The 18347-nt window shown below is 37.3% G+C and overlaps 4 protein-coding genes across 6 annotated transcripts; 1 reads left to right on the top strand and 3 right to left on the bottom strand.

Moving 5' to 3' along the window:
• Positions 1-5200: 5200 nt before the first annotated feature.
• Positions 5201-7575, top strand: LOC145107358 (Pentatricopeptide repeat (PPR-like) superfamily protein). Of its 3 annotated transcripts, XM_079045851.1 has the most exons (3): positions 5201-6303; positions 6373-7065; positions 7282-7575. In XM_079045851.1, the coding sequence occupies exons 1-2, from the start codon at positions 5358-5360 to the stop codon at positions 7005-7007; spliced, it is 1581 nt and encodes a 526-aa protein (XP_078901977.1). In that variant the 5' UTR covers positions 5201-5357; the 3' UTR covers positions 7008-7065; positions 7282-7575. The 3 variants fall into 3 exon arrangements, with proteins under 3 accessions (XP_078901977.1, XP_078901390.1, XP_078900709.1); XM_079045264.1 differs by having other exon boundaries at positions 5201-7060; XM_079044583.1 differs by having other exon boundaries at positions 5201-7065.
• A 33-nt stretch (positions 7576-7608) lies between these two features.
• Positions 7609-8476, bottom strand: LOC145103982 (uncharacterized). The gene is given in 2 exon segments (XM_079041265.1): positions 7609-7856; positions 7858-8476. Coding segments are annotated over 2 exon segments (747 nt in total). The 5' UTR covers positions 8449-8476; the 3' UTR covers positions 7609-7700.
• Positions 8477-10457: 1981 nt separating this feature from the next.
• On the bottom strand, positions 10458-12160 carry LOC145103972 (protein TRACHEARY ELEMENT DIFFERENTIATION-RELATED 7A-like). Its single transcript, XM_079041258.1, has one exon. It carries the CDS (start codon positions 12104-12106, stop codon positions 11438-11440), a length of 669 nt encoding a protein of 222 aa, XP_078897384.1. The 5' UTR covers positions 12107-12160; the 3' UTR covers positions 10458-11437.
• A 173-nt stretch (positions 12161-12333) lies between these two features.
• On the bottom strand, positions 12334-15603 carry LOC145106674 (Pentatricopeptide repeat (PPR) superfamily protein). The gene has a single exon (XM_079043809.1). It carries the CDS (start codon positions 15557-15559, stop codon positions 12500-12502), a length of 3060 nt encoding a protein of 1019 aa, XP_078899935.1. The 5' UTR covers positions 15560-15603; the 3' UTR covers positions 12334-12499.
• Positions 15604-18347: the final 2744 nt, after the last annotated feature.

Raw genomic sequence — 18347 nt, 5'->3', positions numbered from 1 at the left:
TGTTCAATTTGATGCAATGGGTGGATTGAAAATGATTTTGAATTAAATGGCACATCATACATGAATAGAAAAATTGTTTGACATATTTATGTAAATATGCATGATTACATGAACGGTAAAATTAGTGGTACTTACATTTTGTTGGAGGTTTTAAATCGTTTCTTTGAAAATAGATACAATCAAGTTTCTCACATGTGTTTGGTTGTTTTGCACAATAGCAACCAAATTTTAAATTAGTATACATTAGTGTTGTTTAATTATTGACTAAACTGCACAAATGGTCCCTGTGGTTTGCTCAAAATTGCCACTTTGGTCCAAAAAAGTTTGGACTAGCACCACAGGTCCAAAGTTTTCATTTTGTTGCGAGTTCGGTCCAAAGCACTTTAAAATTTTTTCAAATGACGGATTTGCCCATTTCTATTTGTTTTTTCCTTTTTGTTTTTTTTCCTTTACTATTATTTTATTATTTAATTACAAAGGGTCCCACCTTCTCTCTCTCTCTCTCTCTCTCTCTCTCTCTCTCTCTCTTTTCTTCTTCTTCTTCCTACGCTTTACCAGCAAATCAAAATCTCACATACACTGAAAGGTAAAAACAAATATACACTACACAGATGAAAAAACCCATTTGAGACTCTCGTTGAAGGTGACATGGAGCTGAGATCTGAAGAGATCTTCTATTCAGTTTCAATCAAAGACAAACACACGCCTTCCGTGTTGGTTCGATTCGGGGAAAAAGAAATCGGAAGCAAAAATATATGGAGGGTGGTGGCAATCGATCGCAAAGGAGGGAGTAATTCTAGTTCTTGACTAATTTGAAGAAAGGAGAAGGATAACGAAATCATAAAAGAAAGAAATACCTAAGCAACAAAGATTTTTGGTCCGGTGGTCGAGGTTTGTCGAGCAAGGAACGAACACCTACGGGGACCTCACTGGTTCGTAGAGGGAGGACAAAACGAAAGCAGCAAGGGCTGCTGAAGCAGCTCCTGCACTTCTTCTGTCTCGGAAAGAAATGTGAATGTGGGGGAGGGGAGAGAGAGATGGTACGATGGAAGCAGGGCAACATCAACAACAGTTCAGGTGGGTATGGAGTCAGCGAAAGAAGAAGAGAAGGTTCGAGGGGGCTAGGGCTGTAAACGAATTGAACGTTCAACGAACTGTTCATGAACCGTTCGGCGGGAAGTTCGTTTATGTTCGTTTATTTAATAAACGAACGAACATGAACACAAATTCTCGTTCGTTTAGTTAAACGAACGAACATGAACAATGGTCTCGTTCGTTCAATTATGTTCATGAACGTTCGTTTATGTTCTGCGTTTACGTTTGCTCATGTTCGTTCATATAAGTTCCTTTTATCTTCATATATGTTTAATTGTGTTTGATTACATTACTATATTATATATTCATTTATATTCATATATGCTTGTTTATCTTCGTTTGTTTATGTTCGCTTGTTTATGTTCGTTTAGCATGTTCACGAACATAAACGAACGAACATGAACAATGTAATTTGTTAAACGAACGAACATGAACAAGAAAATTCGTTCGTTTAACCGTTCGTGTTCGTTCATTAGTTCGGTTAACTTAAACGAACGAACATGAACAAGCCCCGTTCGTGTTCGTTTGGTTCGTTTACTGCCCTAGAGGGGGCTATTGCCCTCTTGTCTGCTGGAAAATCTCCACCTCCGGTGGGGGTTTCTTTGATAGAAGCTGAACAGGAAAAGAAAGGAACAAGAGCTGAACTGGACAACAAAATTTGGGGGTGTTTTGCTTCTTTGCTCGACAGAAAAAGGAAGAAGGAGTAACAAAGGGTTGTTGCTCCTCTATTTACCAGAAAATAGCAAGAACACCACCTCCAATGGAGGTGTTTTTGGTTGCCTATCGGAGAGAGAGAGAGAGAGAGAGAGAGAGAGAGAGAGAGAGAGAGAGAGAGAGAGAAAAGGTGGAACCCTTTGTAATTAAATAATAAAATAATAGTAAAGGAAAAAAAGAAAAGGAAAAAAAGAAAAGGACAAAAAATAGAAAAGGGCAAATCCGTCATTTGAAGAATATTTAAAGTGCTTTGGACCGAACTCGCAACAAAATGAAAACTTTGGACCTGTGGTGTTAGTTCAAACTTTTTTGGACCAAAGTGACAATTTTAAGCAAACCACATGGACCATTTGTACAGTTTAGTCTTAATTATTTTGTAATGTTATAATATCATATGTTTAGTAATAATTTTACATTTTTATTCAATTATGACAATTTGGAAGTAATTTTTTATTTCTTTGAGGGGTGTCATGTTTATTTGACATTTGTCGAGTATTACACGACTTTGAAAGGTTATTATTTTTATTATTATTATTATTATTATTATTATTATTATATATATATATATATATATATATATTTATGTATCTTTGTTTTTATAATTGTTATAGTAGAAGTCATCAAAAAAAAATATGATTTAAAATATATTATATTTTTATACCATATGCATTTGAAACCTACACAAACCTTCATATTTCAACTAATTAATAATAAATTTTCAAAAGTTTTTAACTTATATATTATTTAAGTATTTAAATTAATCTGATATAATTTATGAGCATTAAATTATTGGTAGTTAAATAGTTTTTTTTACTATAAAAGAGACCAGTCGTTTAAGTAACATACAAATACAAATCACATATAGAAATCACATATACACATATAAAGACGACAAAACTTGAAAATGTTTTGTATTGGTTTGAGTTTGTTGGCTACTTTTTGGAGCTATGTTATAATGTTAAAGTTTTTAATTCATATATATTGTGCTATATATTATTAGAGTAACTTAATAATTTTTGTTATGTATCATAAATTATAAACGGACATACAATCATTATCAACAAGGCAAATGTGAATGTTTGAAACAAATTCCACAGTTAGTTATTCTATTTATAATTATATAGATAACAATAACATATAAATACAAATTATAAAGAGAAGACAAAATTAAAGAGAAAAAACATATACAAAGAAGACAGAATCTAGAGGTTTTTATGTTCGTTTGATTTTTTTGGGTTACGTTTTCGAGCTATGTTACGATGTTAAAATTTTTAATTTATATTTTGTTATATATTAGTAGAGTAACTTAACAACTTCCGTTATGTTTAATAGATTACAAATGACTATACAGTCATTATCAAACATAAAAATATAAAATGAAATAAATGAATTTCACAATTAGATTATACTATATATAAATCGGTTTTGATGTCATTTTGTAAGTCAAACACAAGTTTATTCTATTTCATAATCATTATGTTTTAAGAATTTTAATAATGACATTATTTAATTTAATTTTTTAGAATGGCTTTAACAATAATAGTTAACAATGACATATAATTATAAATTATATAAAATTACTTTCAAAACAGTGGTTAATATTCTAAAGAAGACAAAATTGCAAAAATTATATAAAATTACTTTCAAAACAGTGGTTAATATTTTAAAGAACACAAAATTGCAAAAATTGTCCTTGTGGTATGTATTTTTTTGGGGTTTTAGTTCAAACCACGATTTTTTTGAATTGGTGGTCATTTTAAGCTAGTTTCGTTGCGTTTTTGGTCCCTCAGAAAACTGAAAAGACTAAAATGTCCTTCCGATACATTTTTTATGGTTTTTGCTATTTAATTTAAAGTTTTATTAATAAAAATTATGGGGCCCATCTCTCTCTCTCTCTCTCTCTCTCTCTCTCTCTCTCTCTCTCTCTCTCTCGCCAGCCAAAGCAACAATGAACAATGGTTCTTCCTCCTTCAACCACTGCCCAACCACCCATTGCAGCTGTTTTGCTCCACTAGATTCGTGACAGCAGGTGACGGAGATTCGACTAACAAAGAAGCGTCGGTCTCGACGGACCCCTCCCCTTTCTTCACGATCTGGCTCACACAACCACCCCAATCAACCCCATGCCCCCGCTATCACCATGGATCAAAGGCAATAGCCCCGTCAGAAGCTTGCATCCGAGAGAAGACACGCCGGAAAACCTGTTGCCCCTCTCCCTCTCGGCATTTCAGATTCAAAAACCATTGTCTCCATCCACCACCTGCTGTGTTGCCTAGGATTTGCTCTACCCTCTCCCTCCCTTTGTGTTTTCTTCTAATCGGACAACGAAGTAACCGCCAAGAAACCTCTCCATCTCCTTCAGTCGATCTTCGCAGTCCCTTCCCTTTGATTCGTCGAGCACCACCACAGAACCACCATTCTTTCCCCTTTTTGTGTTTGCTACCAATCGATCCAGAAGAGAAAGAAGACGTCGGCGACAGCCATCTATCGGCGCCCCTACATGCGATTTACTCGATCATCACCGGAATCTGGTGGCTGCCTCTTTTCCCTCCTCACGATTGATTTAACATCACCGGGCCACCACCCTTTTTCCTCCTTCGACCGCGTTTTCTTCCCGATCGATTGAAGAAGACGCCCAATCCCTCTTTTTGTACATTTGGTGGTGTTGGCAAAACGAGTCCCTACATTTGGTTATGCAGCCATCGATGAACAATGTGTATGTTTGTTCATCATATATAGATTGAGGAAGATGAAGAAGTAGGTAGGAGGTTTGGCTTTCTTTTGAGAGAGAGAGAGAGAGAGAGAGAGAGAGAGAGAGAGAGAGAGAGAGAGAAGTGGACCCGGTTTTATATTTAATAATAATATTAATTTTAAAAAGTGAAAGAAAAATGAAAACTAAATTCATTAAGGGTATAATAGTCTTTTTAATTTGGACAGGGACTAAAACTGCATGTAAACTAGCTCAAAAGGACCACCAATCCAAAAAAAGTCATGGTTTGGACTAAAACCCAAAGAAAATGCATACCACATTGACCATTTTTGCAATTTTGTCTTTAAAGAATCATTCGATGGAAATTAAAAGGTGGTCAAATAAATAAAATTTAAATTAATTCAGGTTAACACTAGTTAAAAATAACGATAACCAAAAATTATATTTATGATTTATTAATGCATAAATGTCAATGTGTAATATTATTCAAAATAATTATAGTTTTATTTATTAATTTAATATAATAATTATTATTTTATAATTAATATGAATAAAATAATTTTTTTTTCACAAACATATAATTATTAAAATTTAAATTATATAATTTTAACATGTGGGACATTCGCCATTTGTACGTATACCCAAAATGCGATTCACTATAACTATTCGGATGTACTTTGAGTCTTTGAGCGAACTCATTTTCATAGACCCAATTTGAACGTATAATACAACCAAACAAAATGGGTCAAAATTACCATCTGAACAGCTTGAAGGTGATGAAGCTCCCATTGAGGAGCTGGTAAGAGACTCCGATGCGATCAAGGAATGACGTAGCCAAATGTGCAGAGAAACCCGCTTAGATTTGAAAATTAATATCCAAACAGACTCCCAATTAGTCGAAAAAACATCAGTTTTCTGCAACAGGATCTATCACCCAAACCCATCATCAAACTTGTATTCATCCATTAGAGATCGCATCTCTGATGGTGCACCAAAAGAAGCTCTTTTAATTTACACCCAAAATCGTCGAAACCCACTTAATCTGCTGAGTGTACTCCCTTTGGTTTTCAAAGCTTGTGCAATTCTCTCCCTGAATAACTACGGAAAGTCGCTGCATTCCGAATCAATCAAAGCTGGACTGCTGTCTGATGTAGTGGTGGGAACCTCAATGGTGAACATGTATGGTAAATGCTGTAACGTGATCGACGCCCGCAAAGTGTTCGATGAAATGCCTGTGAAGAACGTTGTCACATGGAATGCCATGATAAGTGGATATATGAAGAACAGAGAAACACAACCTGCCTTACAGTTATTTAACAAGATGTCTGACAGGACATCAGTTTCTTGGATCGAAATGATCACAGGGTATGCAAGAACAGGGGATACAATCATGGCAAGGTCTTTCTTCGATCAAGTTCCATTCCCACTGAAAAATGTGATGACTTGGACTGTTATGGTTGATGCGTACGCAAGTAATGGAGACATGAAAGCTGCTGAAGATGTATTCGAGGCCATGCCAGAAAGAAACTTCTTCGTTTGGTCATCAATGGTTTCAGGGTATTTCAAGAAAGGTGATGTGGAATCCGGGGAAACCATCTTCAATCGGATTCCATTCCGGAATCTTGTGAACTGGAATTCGTTGATTTCCGGGTACTCTCAAAACGGTCTTTGTGAGAAAGCTCTAGAAGCATTTGCCAAAATGGAATCCGATGGGTTTGAACCAGATGAAGTCTCGTTTACAAGTGCTTTATCGGCTTGTGCCCAATTGGGGTCATTAAAAACAGGTAAAGATCTTCACGATATGATTATTCAAAAAAGAATCAAAGTTAATATCTTTGTTTTGAATAGTTTAGTCGATATGTATGCAAAATGTGGTGATTTGATGAATGCAAGATTAATATTTGAAGACATGATGGAATCTGAAAGAAACGATTCTTGTTGGAACGCTATGATTTCGGGATTTACAATCCATGGTCATTGTAGAGAAGCTCTTGAGTTTTTTGATAGAATGGAGAAATCTAAAGTGACACCTAATGAAATCACATTTTTATCGGTTTTATCGGCTTGTGCACATGCGGGATTTGTTGAAGAGGGATTGGAGACTTTTGGTAAGATGGGGAAATATGGTTTGGTGGCTAATGTGAAGCATTACGGGTGTTTGGTTGACATTTTGGGCAGGGCGGGCAGGTTGAAAGATGCGTATCGGGTAGTGACCGAGATGCCCGTGAGACCGAATGAGTCGGTTTGGGGGGCTTTGCTTGGTGCATGTCGAGTTCACTCGGATATGGAAATGGCAAACCGGGTGGTTGAGAAAGTGAACGCCGAGTTAACTCAGTGTGGTTATGTGGTTATGTCAAATATGTATGCTGCTTCAGAAAGATGGGAAAAGGCAGAAAGTTTGAGGAATTTGATGTTTCATGAAAGGGTTCAGAAAACAGTCGGGCTTAGTTCAGTTCACTTGAATGATTATGATGGGAACTGGAGCTAGAAAATCATGGGAAGTGAAATAAATCTATAAGTTGATTATAGATATGGCTTCAGGTCGGGTGAGTTATATTTGTGACTTTTGGCCTTGTTAAAGATTTGATTATAGATAGATATGGCTTATTATTTTCTCTAATATTTTTGGTTTTCCATGTCTGTTTCCTTGAGAATATTTCATTATCTATGATTTGTGTTGCATTTAGCGTATGTGCATTGGATTGAGACAATGTGAATAGACAAAAACTGTAACGTTTGTATGATTTGTTTTGAGTTTGCAGGATGGTGCATATGTTGAGTAGCTCTCTGCAGTGCAAGTGTGAAAGGTGATTATATGTGACTACAATCGTGAAAGGTCATAGGGGATCCATTATAGTAAATATTTATGGTTTAGGGTATAACGTAAATGGTAGATTCATTAACATGATTCGTGTGAGTCGTTGGCTGGTAGAAATATGTAATTAATAATAACATTTTAAGATGCATACCTTTATTTTTTATAAAGAATACGATTTCATATTTAAAGAATGTTTTCAAGAAGAGAAATGGTAGAAAGTCAACGCACTTCTTTGAAATCCCGGAATCACCGACCAGTCATGAAGTTGTCATTTGGCAAAGAAAGTCAACGCACCTTCATATATAAATCAGTACATGAAAATGAAAAAAGATTGCACGCAACATTAATTAGTAAAATCCTATTTCACCAATTTCTTGCGCCACCATAGAAACTTGAAAAATCCAATTTCAGGGTTAATTTCTGGCCGTGATCAACAATGTAGTTGTCACCAGAATTCAAATGCAACCCTTTTCTGAAATTCTCCACTTGACTTTTCCTTATATCTTCTTCAATGTCTACCTATATCGTCTTACACAGAAAGTATCTCAGTTTCAGTCCCATGTGATCCTTGTACTTTACTCTCTGTCACCTTTCCGTGCTCATCGATGTGCACATTTTCTGCCTTGCAAACCATCTTCTTCTTTTTCTTGAGAAAACACCACAGTGCCGCCATAACAATCGCCACGAAGAAAACACCAGTACATGAGACAAACACCACCACAATGATTGTGGCGCCCTTACCTGGAGCAGATGGAGGAGGAGGAGGTGGTGGTGGTGGAATTGTATGGGGTGTCGGTGTTAGAATCATATGCGGCAGTGGTACAATGTGCTGTGGTGGTGGGAAATGGATGGTATGTGGAGGCGGTGGAGAAGGTCTACGGATGGTAGGAGGTGGTGATGATACAAAATGAGGTGGAGATGGCGGTGTTGGGGTGGAAGATGGCGGTGGAGGAAAATGTGGGAAGAAATATTGAGTTTGAAGAGAAGCCATTATTATAATATGTAAATTATTAAAGAGATTGGTGAAATTGAATATTGATGTGTTGCAAAGGGTAGTGAGGTGGAGATTTGTAGTACATGAGGAGATACATATATTACTTGCAAGTATCATGAGACTTGGTGCACATTTTAAGCTTTGAATGTATTGCAAAACACTTGTCCAAATTAAGTATCACAAAAATGGACAATATTATAGCTAGCTAGCTAGGTACCATGCAATATGTCTGTCAAAGAGACGTACATCATGCCAGAAGGAAGGACAGGACAACATTTCATCAGCAAAACCCATCGGACATTTGGATGTGTACCTATAAAATGTCATTTGTAGATATCAAGTGCCATGTATGCTATATGCATGCATGATTCGTCCTTTGGGTGTTACTCCTTCATTCATACCCTTCAGACTCTAATTGAATTACACCATTAATATCTTTGATAAAATATGGAAACGATATACTAATAATTTGGCAGATAGCATACATCAATGATACATAATGACATGCAGAACATATATATAGGAAGGACCAAGGACCTGTTCAGTTCTGTTGACATTGTTAATGTTTTTGTCTTTTATTCCCTTGTATTTGTTTTTAGATTTGGAGCTTAATTACTCCTGTTTTCAGAATATAATCTTGCATTTTTTTTAATGGAGATGAATATGCGTTTTGTTGTGAATATTAAGATTAATATTATTTTACAGTCAACGATCGAAAATAATCTTTTTTGTAACTTTTATCTTTATTTCATGGATTTATAACATTTTTGGTTCTTTTGATTAATCCCCAAACCTTTAAACTATCGTTTGGTCGATCAATATGTTAAACCCACTACAAGAAAATGTTGTTTTACTGACAATATCTTTAGGAACGAGTCGTCATTGTATATATGATTTGCAATGAACACATGTTTTCCCTGTAGTGTTTCTAAAAGATTTTGAAATTTTGAACTTTCATGGACGACATGGCGTAGTATAGGCGGGAATTTTTACCTTCCAGTTTCTGTTAACATAAAATTTCCAGATCGAGGAGGTACAGCGACAATGTATCGTAGCTAAAAGATATTGTTGCTAACATTTAACTTAAAATTAATGATTATAAGTTGATTTTTCTATCTACAATTATTTTTTGTTCAAAAAATAGCTCGGCTTTGTTTAGAAGCTACCTAGTGGTTACAACGTAACCTAGATCAAAAAGGGTTTCGATCGTCTCATTATCACAAAAAATAAAATAAATAAATAAATAAATAAAATAAGAAAAGAAAAGAAAATGTTACCAATGTTGTCTTGTTTCTTCCATTTGAAAAAATGACTTATTAGCGGTTCCGCTTCGCAATAAGCTATTTTTATGCAAACATTTTTTTTAGCTTATAGCGGTGTGGAACCGCTAATAAGCTAATAAGCTTAGCCAAACACCCTCTTAGTACTATGTTCTCAACTTTTGATGTTTAGGTGTCTTCTGAAAACTTTAGAAATTGGTCTGATTGGTTCGATGTTAACTTTAGAAGATGGTTCGATGTTAACTGTTGAATAAGTATTTGTTACTTTCAAATCACCATAATTTTATTATCCTTATCCATTTTATGGGTCCTGCATGTATATATACTAAGAACATTCATAATACATGATTTAACGGAGTGGTTGCATGAGATGAAACGTTCACTTAGCATCCAATGATTTAACCGGACGATAGTGAGTTGCCAAGTTAGCATTTAATGGGAAAACTTTTTAGTTTTATTTTATTAAATATTATTGAATTTTATAATTAAAGTTAAATGTTTTTTAGGAATTAAATGATAAGGTTACTTTTTAGTTTTTTTTTAAAAAAATTTCATTGAATTTTATAAAGTTAAATGTTTTTTAGGAATTAAATGATAAGGTTGTATGAAAAATTGAATGCTAATATGGTAATTCATTAAACTTTATAGAGTTTAATGCATTTTGGGTGTGTCGTAACCCTACCTGATGACGATGACTAAACTGGAGTAAGACTTTGTAAGCACCTCCCAATAAGCGAACCAAGTCGAAATCATTTAGAGACAGCTAGAAAAAGGGTGCGAAGTTGAATAGTTTTTTGCATAGCAATTCTCCATGTCGAGCCCCCTCACCCATAACCCCACAAATCAGGAATGCCGTTGTGGGTGGTTGGACAACCCATTTTTAATATATTGTGGATGCCATAGTTACATACAAGACAATTGGTCTCTTAAGAATTTGAACATTGTATTGCATAACTTTTTGTGCCTAAGAACTTGAAGTGTCACCTCGTGGTTGATCATGCATCCAGGTGTTGGTGATTTTAGTGTCACCATGTCATTTTATGTAACTGGAACTAACATGTGAGCTAAGGGGCTTCATAATTTGTACTCTAATATATGTACGGGTTGGTGCGGAGTGCACGCATGTATAAGATCGAATTAGAAGCCGGTTCGACGACAAGTCGGGGGTCCGGGGGCAGCGCCCCTAGGTCCGGGGTTTCTAAAGGGGCGGCGCCCCTTTGCCGGGGTCTAGGGCAGCGCCCCTAGCGGGGTCCAAGGGGCAGAGCCCCTGGCTGGGGTCCCGCTAATGAAACCCTAGAATCGTGAAAAATTCAGATTCTCGATGGTGATTATGGTAAAACTAACGAAACTCGTTAGTTTTGGTAACCCTAAATCCTCATTAATCCGGATTACCCTGACTTGCTTCCAAAGCAACTAATGACGGCTCAACCCTTATGAAACCCTATTTTCGGTTATTATATAAACGACTCTTCTTGTTGTGAAGTGACATCCGAAAATTAGCTCTCGTTTTCTTCAAACTCTCACAGAATCTTTCTAGCAAATTGGCTTACGATTTCTGTGCCTAGAATCGTAAGTGTCCACTTGGATTATCCTAGGCTGAATTTTTTGCAACTCAGACATAGGGTAGAAATATCAGTTCGGAAAATGTTCTCACGATCCAAGTTGATATCCAGATCTCCACCACAAACCCTATAATTTTTCCTACACCACAAACCCTATAATTTTTCCTCACACAACATTAATACAAAGTTTTATTTCAATTTTTTACAAATTTGTTTTGAGTTAATTATAGCTTGCGCTGCCATAGAAACTTTTGTAATCCGATTTCAAGACTTCTGACCAGGCAGGTGGTGATGGCCGGAACTAGAGGATGGTTCTCCAGCATCAACCACACCAGCAATATTGCCGGAATTCAAATGCAACCCTTTTCTGAAATTCTCCAACTCACTCTTCCTTATATCTTCTTCAATGTGTATATCATCTTCCACAGAAAGTATCACACTTTCAGTCCCATGTGGTCCTTGTACCATTCTCTCTGCCACATGTCGGTGTTCATCAATATGCACATTTTCAGCCTTGCGAACCACCTTCTTCTTCTTCTTGAGAAAACACCACAATGCCGCCACGAAAAATGCCAAGAAGAAAACACCACCACACGAGACAAACACCACCACAATGATTGTGGTATGGTTCCCCGGAGCAGCTGGAGGTGGTGGTGGTGGAGGGATCATATGTGGAGGCGGTGGAGGGATCTTATGTGGAGGAGGTGGTGGTGGGATGGCATGTGGTGGTGGTGGAGGGATCTTATGTGGAGGAGATGGTGGTGGTGGGATGGCATGTGGTGGTGATGGTGGCACAGCATGTGGTGGTGGTGGGATAGTATGTGGAGGCTGTGGTGAAGGTGTAGGGGTTGCAGGAGGTGGTGGTGATGCAAAATGAGGAGATGACGGTGGAGGAAAATGAGGGAAGTAATATTGAGTTTGATAAGAAGCCATTTTGTAATTCGTAAATTTGAAAAAGAGATGAGTGAAATGGATAATGGATTAATTGAATTGATGTGTAGCAAAGGGTAGAGTGGTTGGTATTTGTAGTAGACGATCGAGGAGATTATTACTTGCAAGTATCAAAAGACTTGGTGCACATTTTAAGCTTCGCTTATTTTGCAAAACACTTCTCCATATTTTAAGGTTTGAATATTTTAAATCTTGGAACAATGACACCCTAAGGGAAACTCTAGTCTTCTATTTCTTTTATATTTAAGTAATTAAACTAAAATGTTGAAAATAATAAAATAGTACAGGGTTAACACGGATCAAGTTGGGTTGGATTGATAAACCCATCACCCTCATCTCCAGTCTTTTACATAAAATAGTGATCTTCAATAGTCCTTAATCTGCCATAGCATCAAGAACACCAGATTCATCCTTCATCACTCCTTTCAATTCCTTCAAAACCCCATATATTTCCCCTGAACTAGAATGCAACTCATCTCCCGAAACAAATAAATGAGTCTCCCCTCCCAATTTAATCCAACTACATCCAGGATGCTTCTTAACCCCCTTCTCTTTCATCTCCCTCCTCACTAAATTCACCTCCTCCCAATTCCCAGAAGCGGCATATATATTCGAAAGCAACACATAAGAAGCCGAACTTTCAGGCTCCAAATTCAACAACTCCTCACTCGCCCTTTTCCCCCTTCTTTTATCCCCATGAATCCTACACGCACCAAGAAACGTAGCCCAAACAACCGCATTCGGTTTAAACTCAAGTTCATCGATTATCTCCTCAGCTTCTTTCAAATAACCCCATCTCCCATAAAGATCAATCAAACAAGAAACATGATCCATACGTGGCTTAATCTTATAAAAACTTGTCATTGTATCAAATACTTCACGCCCTTCTGACACCTTTCCCGCGTGACTACACGCCATGAGCACTTCAAGAAACGTGACATCATCGGGCTTTACGGTTGACTTTCGCATTTGGTCAAACACCTCCAACGCGTTTTCCGCATACCCGTTTTTCGCATACCCACCAATCATCGAGTTCCATGTGATGACATCTTTTTTCGTGACCATTTCTTTGAAAACCTGTGAAGAGCTTGTGATATCTCCGCATTTAGCATACATGTCGACTAATCCACTCCCGGTCAACTCATCCGAGTCAAAACCCGTGTGGAAAACAAGCGAGTGGACCCCGCGTCCATCGGGTAGAGACGCTGACGTGGCACATGCTTTTAGGACACTGACAAATGTCGCTTGATCCGGCATTGAATTGTGTCTTCGCATTTGTTGGTATATCGCGAGCGCCTCGTCACCGGAATCGTTTTGGGCGAATCCGGATATTGCAACGGTCCATAAAACCGTGCTCTTCGGAATTGATAATTCCGAGAAGACAACCATGGAATCTGATTCTGCCCGGGATTTGAAATACATTCCGAGAAGAGATACCGAAAAGAATTCATTTTCAAAACCGTATTTTATCGCTAAATTGTGAATTTGTCTACCGAGATTTAATTTGGAAGGCTCGTTGCATCCGTCTAATATGCTTGCTAATGTAACTTCTGATGGATTCAATCCTTGAAACTGCATGTTCCTAAGAAGGTTTACAGATACCTCGATGTTATTGTGAGCATATCCAGAAATTAAAGCATTTATAGAAGCTACACTTTTCACCGGAATGGAATCGAAAACTTTTTGAGCATCGGAAACAACCCCACACTTGGAATACATATCAAGAAGAGAGCTTCCAGCATAAAGACTGGTTTCCATATTATATTTGACTGATAGGGAATGCAATTGTTTGCCTTTGTTTAAAGATTGAATATTTGCACAAGCACTGAGTATGCTCGCAAAGCAGTATTCATCAGGGGCAAACCCGTCATTTCGCATTCTCTGAAACATGCTGAAAGCCAACTCTTCTTCTTCTTCCTGAACGAATCCAACGATAATTGCATTCCAAGAAACATTATCTCGGTTCTTGATCATGTTAAACTGTTTTATAGCATCGTGTAAAGAGCTAGACTTTGCATACATGTCTACTAATGCATTTCCCACAAATAAGTTCATATGCAACTTGTTCTTGATGACAAGTGAATGAAATTGTTTCCCTATTTCAGGATTTTTTAGAGAAGAAGATGCACTTAGAACGCTGGTGTAAGTGAATTCATCGGGTTGGAAACCAGAATGTCTCATGTTTATGAATAGACTAATCACTTGATCAGAATCTTTATTTTGGGCATAACCTCCAAGCATTGTGTTCCATAAAACAATATTTTTCTCATCTAATGAATCAAAGACACTCCTAGCGGGACCCATTTCTTGACATTTTGCATACATATTGATTAAGGCACTTCCCACATAAACACTGGAAGATAACCCTCGTTTGGTTGCTTGAGCATGAACTTGTGAACCACAGTCAAGATCAAATGTATTTGCAATAGCACTCAAAACACTTCCTAGAGTGGACCTTGTGGGTTTCAGATCAAATCTAGTCATGCTTTGAAAATAATCAATAGCTAAATCGTAATACCCTTCACGGGCATGCCCTGAAATCATGACATTCCATGCTACATCATTTGGATTGGGCATTTTGTCGAACAGATGGCGTGCATCATCAAGATGTCCTGATTCAACACATGTGCTTATGACAGTTACGAATGCTACTTGGTCTGGTATATGGCCCAGTTTCAACATATCGTGGAATAATCTTAGTGCCTTTTCGGGAAAACCAACTTGAACATAACCAGCAATCATCGCTGTCCAAGAAACGGTGTCAGGGCATACAGACCCATCAAATATCTCACATGCATCATGAACAAGGCCACATTTTGAATACATGTCGATAAGTGATCCTTCACAAAAGGAGTCACACATGAACCCTGTTTTGATAACGTGTGCGTGTACTGTTTTTCCCAACACGATGTCCGTCAATCTAGCACAAACCGATAAAACAATTGCATAAGTGAACTGATTTGGATACACCCCGGAAACCTGCATGTAGCAAAATAGTTGTCCGACTTTTTCTAACATTCCGCGCCTCGAGTACATTGATAAAATTGGGTTCCAAGACAATGTATCTTTTCGTTCCAACCTCTCGAAAGCTTTCTGAGCAAAGGCCATGTTGCCGCATTTTGAATGCAAATCGACAATGGCATTGCCAAGTTTCCCTTGTGAATCAAAACCAAGTATCAAACTTTGGGCATGGATGAGTTTAACGGCTCTGGAGGCGTGTTCGAGTCTTTGTGGCAATTCGTCGAACAGCCTGCGGGATTGAATTTGTTTGCAGTTCTGCAGACATATTCTTAGAAGACGGGTGTATGCCTCATCTTCGAGGTTCAAAATGGGTTGGTGGAATCCCCGCCGATCGGTTAACTGTTGCAAATTTGGCACACCGGGGCTGCAAAAAGTTCGTTTCGTTAACTTGATATATGCTCTTTTGTGACGCATCTTCGGGCGAGTTGGACATGACTCGGTAAGGTACTACCGAGTATTTTTACATTGGATTATATACTGGACCCAGCACACGTTATCAAAACCGGGTTCATGTGTGACTCCTTTTGTGTGTTCGACGAGAAGGCTCGCGGTATATGTGGACCAAGACCACGACGGTGCACACCATCCAGGTCAGGGTCAATCATGGTCGTGGTTGGGCGTTGTGTGTTCCATGAAATCACACGGAATTTGCTATTGGTCGATGCTGCAACGGCTAGTTTATTTGTAACGGATTTTTTTTTAACCTTTCAAACATATTAAACTTCTATAAATACCACACTTTCTATTAAACATACTCACATAATTTCTTCTTTCTTTTCTCACACAATCTCACACTTCTTTTGCATTCTTTCAAAACCAATGGCTCGTAAAAGGATGAATTGGTCAGAAAATGAAGAAGAGAACTTACCACGAGCATGGATAGCGGCTTCAGAAGACCCAGTAACGCATCCTAATTTTTGGGTAACAGTTGGAAACGTTTTCCATGATTTAATGTGTTGTCAAAGTCGTAGTCTTGATGAAACATGTTTGAAGTATCGTGATATGAGGGTTAAATGCCTTGAATTCAATGGTATTTATAACTTTGTTATAAACAACGTACACGAAGGCGACCCGTTTGTTGTGGTCATGCACCAATATGAAGACACGAAACACACACCGTTTAAATACGTCAAAGCTTGGCGAAAATTAAAAGAGTGCCCAAAATTTAGTGATTAAAAATAAGGTTTAAAAACTAGTTTAAGTTGTTTGTGGTTGCATTTTTAAGGTTTTTTATTATTTTTTTTATTTTATGTTGTTTGTTTTAAATTAATGTAATCTTATTTCAATGAATAAAGAACTAGTTTAAAAAAATATATGTTTTATTATGTTTTTGAATTAAATTTAATTAAAAAAATATGTGTTATTGTGTGTTAATGTATTTTTGAATTAAATTAAAATAAAATAAATGAGGTGGAGTGACATGTTTAGTGGTAGGTATTCCATGTTAGTGGTAGTGGAATGTGGTGCTGATGTGGCACCCACCACATATGTGGTATGTGGTTGGTATAACGGATGGTCTAAATAAATGAGGCACCAACACAATCAATATTGAACGCTTGTCAAACTATAAAAAAGTGTGATTCATTTGTCAACCTACAATGTTATGGTGATATAAAGTATAAACAAGAGACGCCGACAAACTGCTTAAAATAAAAATGTCGTTATCCTTTGTATGTCATTTTATAAGGATAATAACTTGAAAGGTAACCGGTTATATTTTTTATACATATTTGTCATTTAATTTTTTCCTATATATAAATTTGTCATTTAATTTTTTTTACAGACTGTTAACTATTAAACTTCTTTTCTGTTTAAAACATATCATTATTACCTGTAATAGCGTAATAGCAGGTAAAACCTATATTGTGGGGGTTTAAGTTCCACCTCCGACATTCTTTACCTTTGGCGACATCTCTGGTCATCTTCTCCGGCCACATCAGATATTGAACACACTTGCAAAGGCTTTGGAAGTCGTGGATGCTCTTAACCCTAGAAACTATGTCTTCCAAATCCTCTTATCTATCACAATTACTTCTACAACATCTCCTTCGTCAGACGACCACAATCCTGCCACATCTAAACCTCCATCATCATTTGTAACATCCGGACCTTTGAGGTATGAATTTTAAAGTAATTTATTAGTTTTGGATGGCTACAACGTGGTGGAGTTATCACCACGACGTGGCATGACCTGCATGAGACGCGTATCTCACTTATGCCATCACGACGTATGCATTTAGTGACCACGACGTGATGACGACCGGAGGTTAAACCCGAATTTTTCGGGCTCAAGGCCCTATTTAAAGGATGTGATGGTTAGGGTTTCTTACACTCTCAGTCTCCATCACCTCCTATAGTGTTCTTGAGCAACCCTATCCTCCTTGCAAGTTTTGGAGCTCATTTTGGTGTTTTTGTGGCCTTGGAAAGAAGAAGAAGAAGGATCTCTTGTGCATAGATCAAGCAAGCTACTCAGCCCTACTCCTTGTGTGCATATTATAGACCATTTGTGAGTTCTCAAGTTCTTTTCTTAGTGATGTCATTCTTTTAGATCTAGGTTATTTGGCATGTTTTGGTCCATATTTGAGTTTTGAATGGATGAAAGTGATAAAGTTTGCAACTTTATGGCTTATCTTGGTCCCTTGGTCATTATATCTACTAGATCTAGAATTGGTGTAGTTTTGGTAATCATGTATGAGCTTTAGGTCCCTTTTCTAATACTTTTGACATAGTTTGGGGAAGAACTTGCATGGGGCTTGCATATCCATAAAGTTTAGATTCTATGACCCCTTTGAGCCCCTAGAAGCCTTCTAGAAAGTATGGGCTAAGGACTTAACCGATTAAGAGCTAGAGCAAATAGTTGTTTTCAGCTTATTGCCACGACGTGAAAAATTGGGTGTCACGAGATGGAAAAAATGGAGATCACAACTGTTTTGTTGAGAAGGTCCCACGACGTGGCCAAGGGATGACCACGACATGGAAGTCAACTGACGTTGACTTTTAATCGGGTTTGACTTTTAGGGAAATTGATAGTTTTTGGAGGGTGGATTAAGGGTATACCTTGTATGATTCTGTAAGAGGTATGTAGCACCCGATTTTCAACTGTGTGAGCTTACTAGCTGACTACTTTGTTGTGAGGTGAGTTTTCTCACTATACTATATAAGATGCTAGTTGTCTTTGTGATACTTGCATGGAAGACCAGGG

This window comes from Lactuca virosa, chromosome 1 (assembly GCF_052849685.1).
Source record: "Lactuca virosa cultivar CGN04683 chromosome 1, Lactuca_virosa_CGN04683_v6, whole genome shotgun sequence".
NCBI lineage: Eukaryota > Viridiplantae > Streptophyta > Magnoliopsida > Asterales > Asteraceae > Lactuca > Lactuca virosa.
Note: the sequence above shows the minus strand (reverse complement) of the source record. Positions and strands in the feature narration are given on the sequence as shown.

Excerpts from the sequence above, each read along its gene's own strand:
- LOC145103972 (XM_079041258.1), bottom strand. The coding sequence starts at position 12,106 with ATGGCTTCTTATCAAACTCAATATTACTTCCCTCATTTTCCTCCACCG.
- LOC145107358 (XM_079045264.1), top strand. The coding sequence starts at position 5,358 with ATGTGCAGAGAAACCCGCTTAGATTTGAAAATTAATATCCAAACAGAC.
- LOC145106674 (XM_079043809.1), bottom strand. The coding sequence starts at position 15,559 with ATGCGTCACAAAAGAGCATATATCAAGTTAACGAAACGAACTTTTTGC.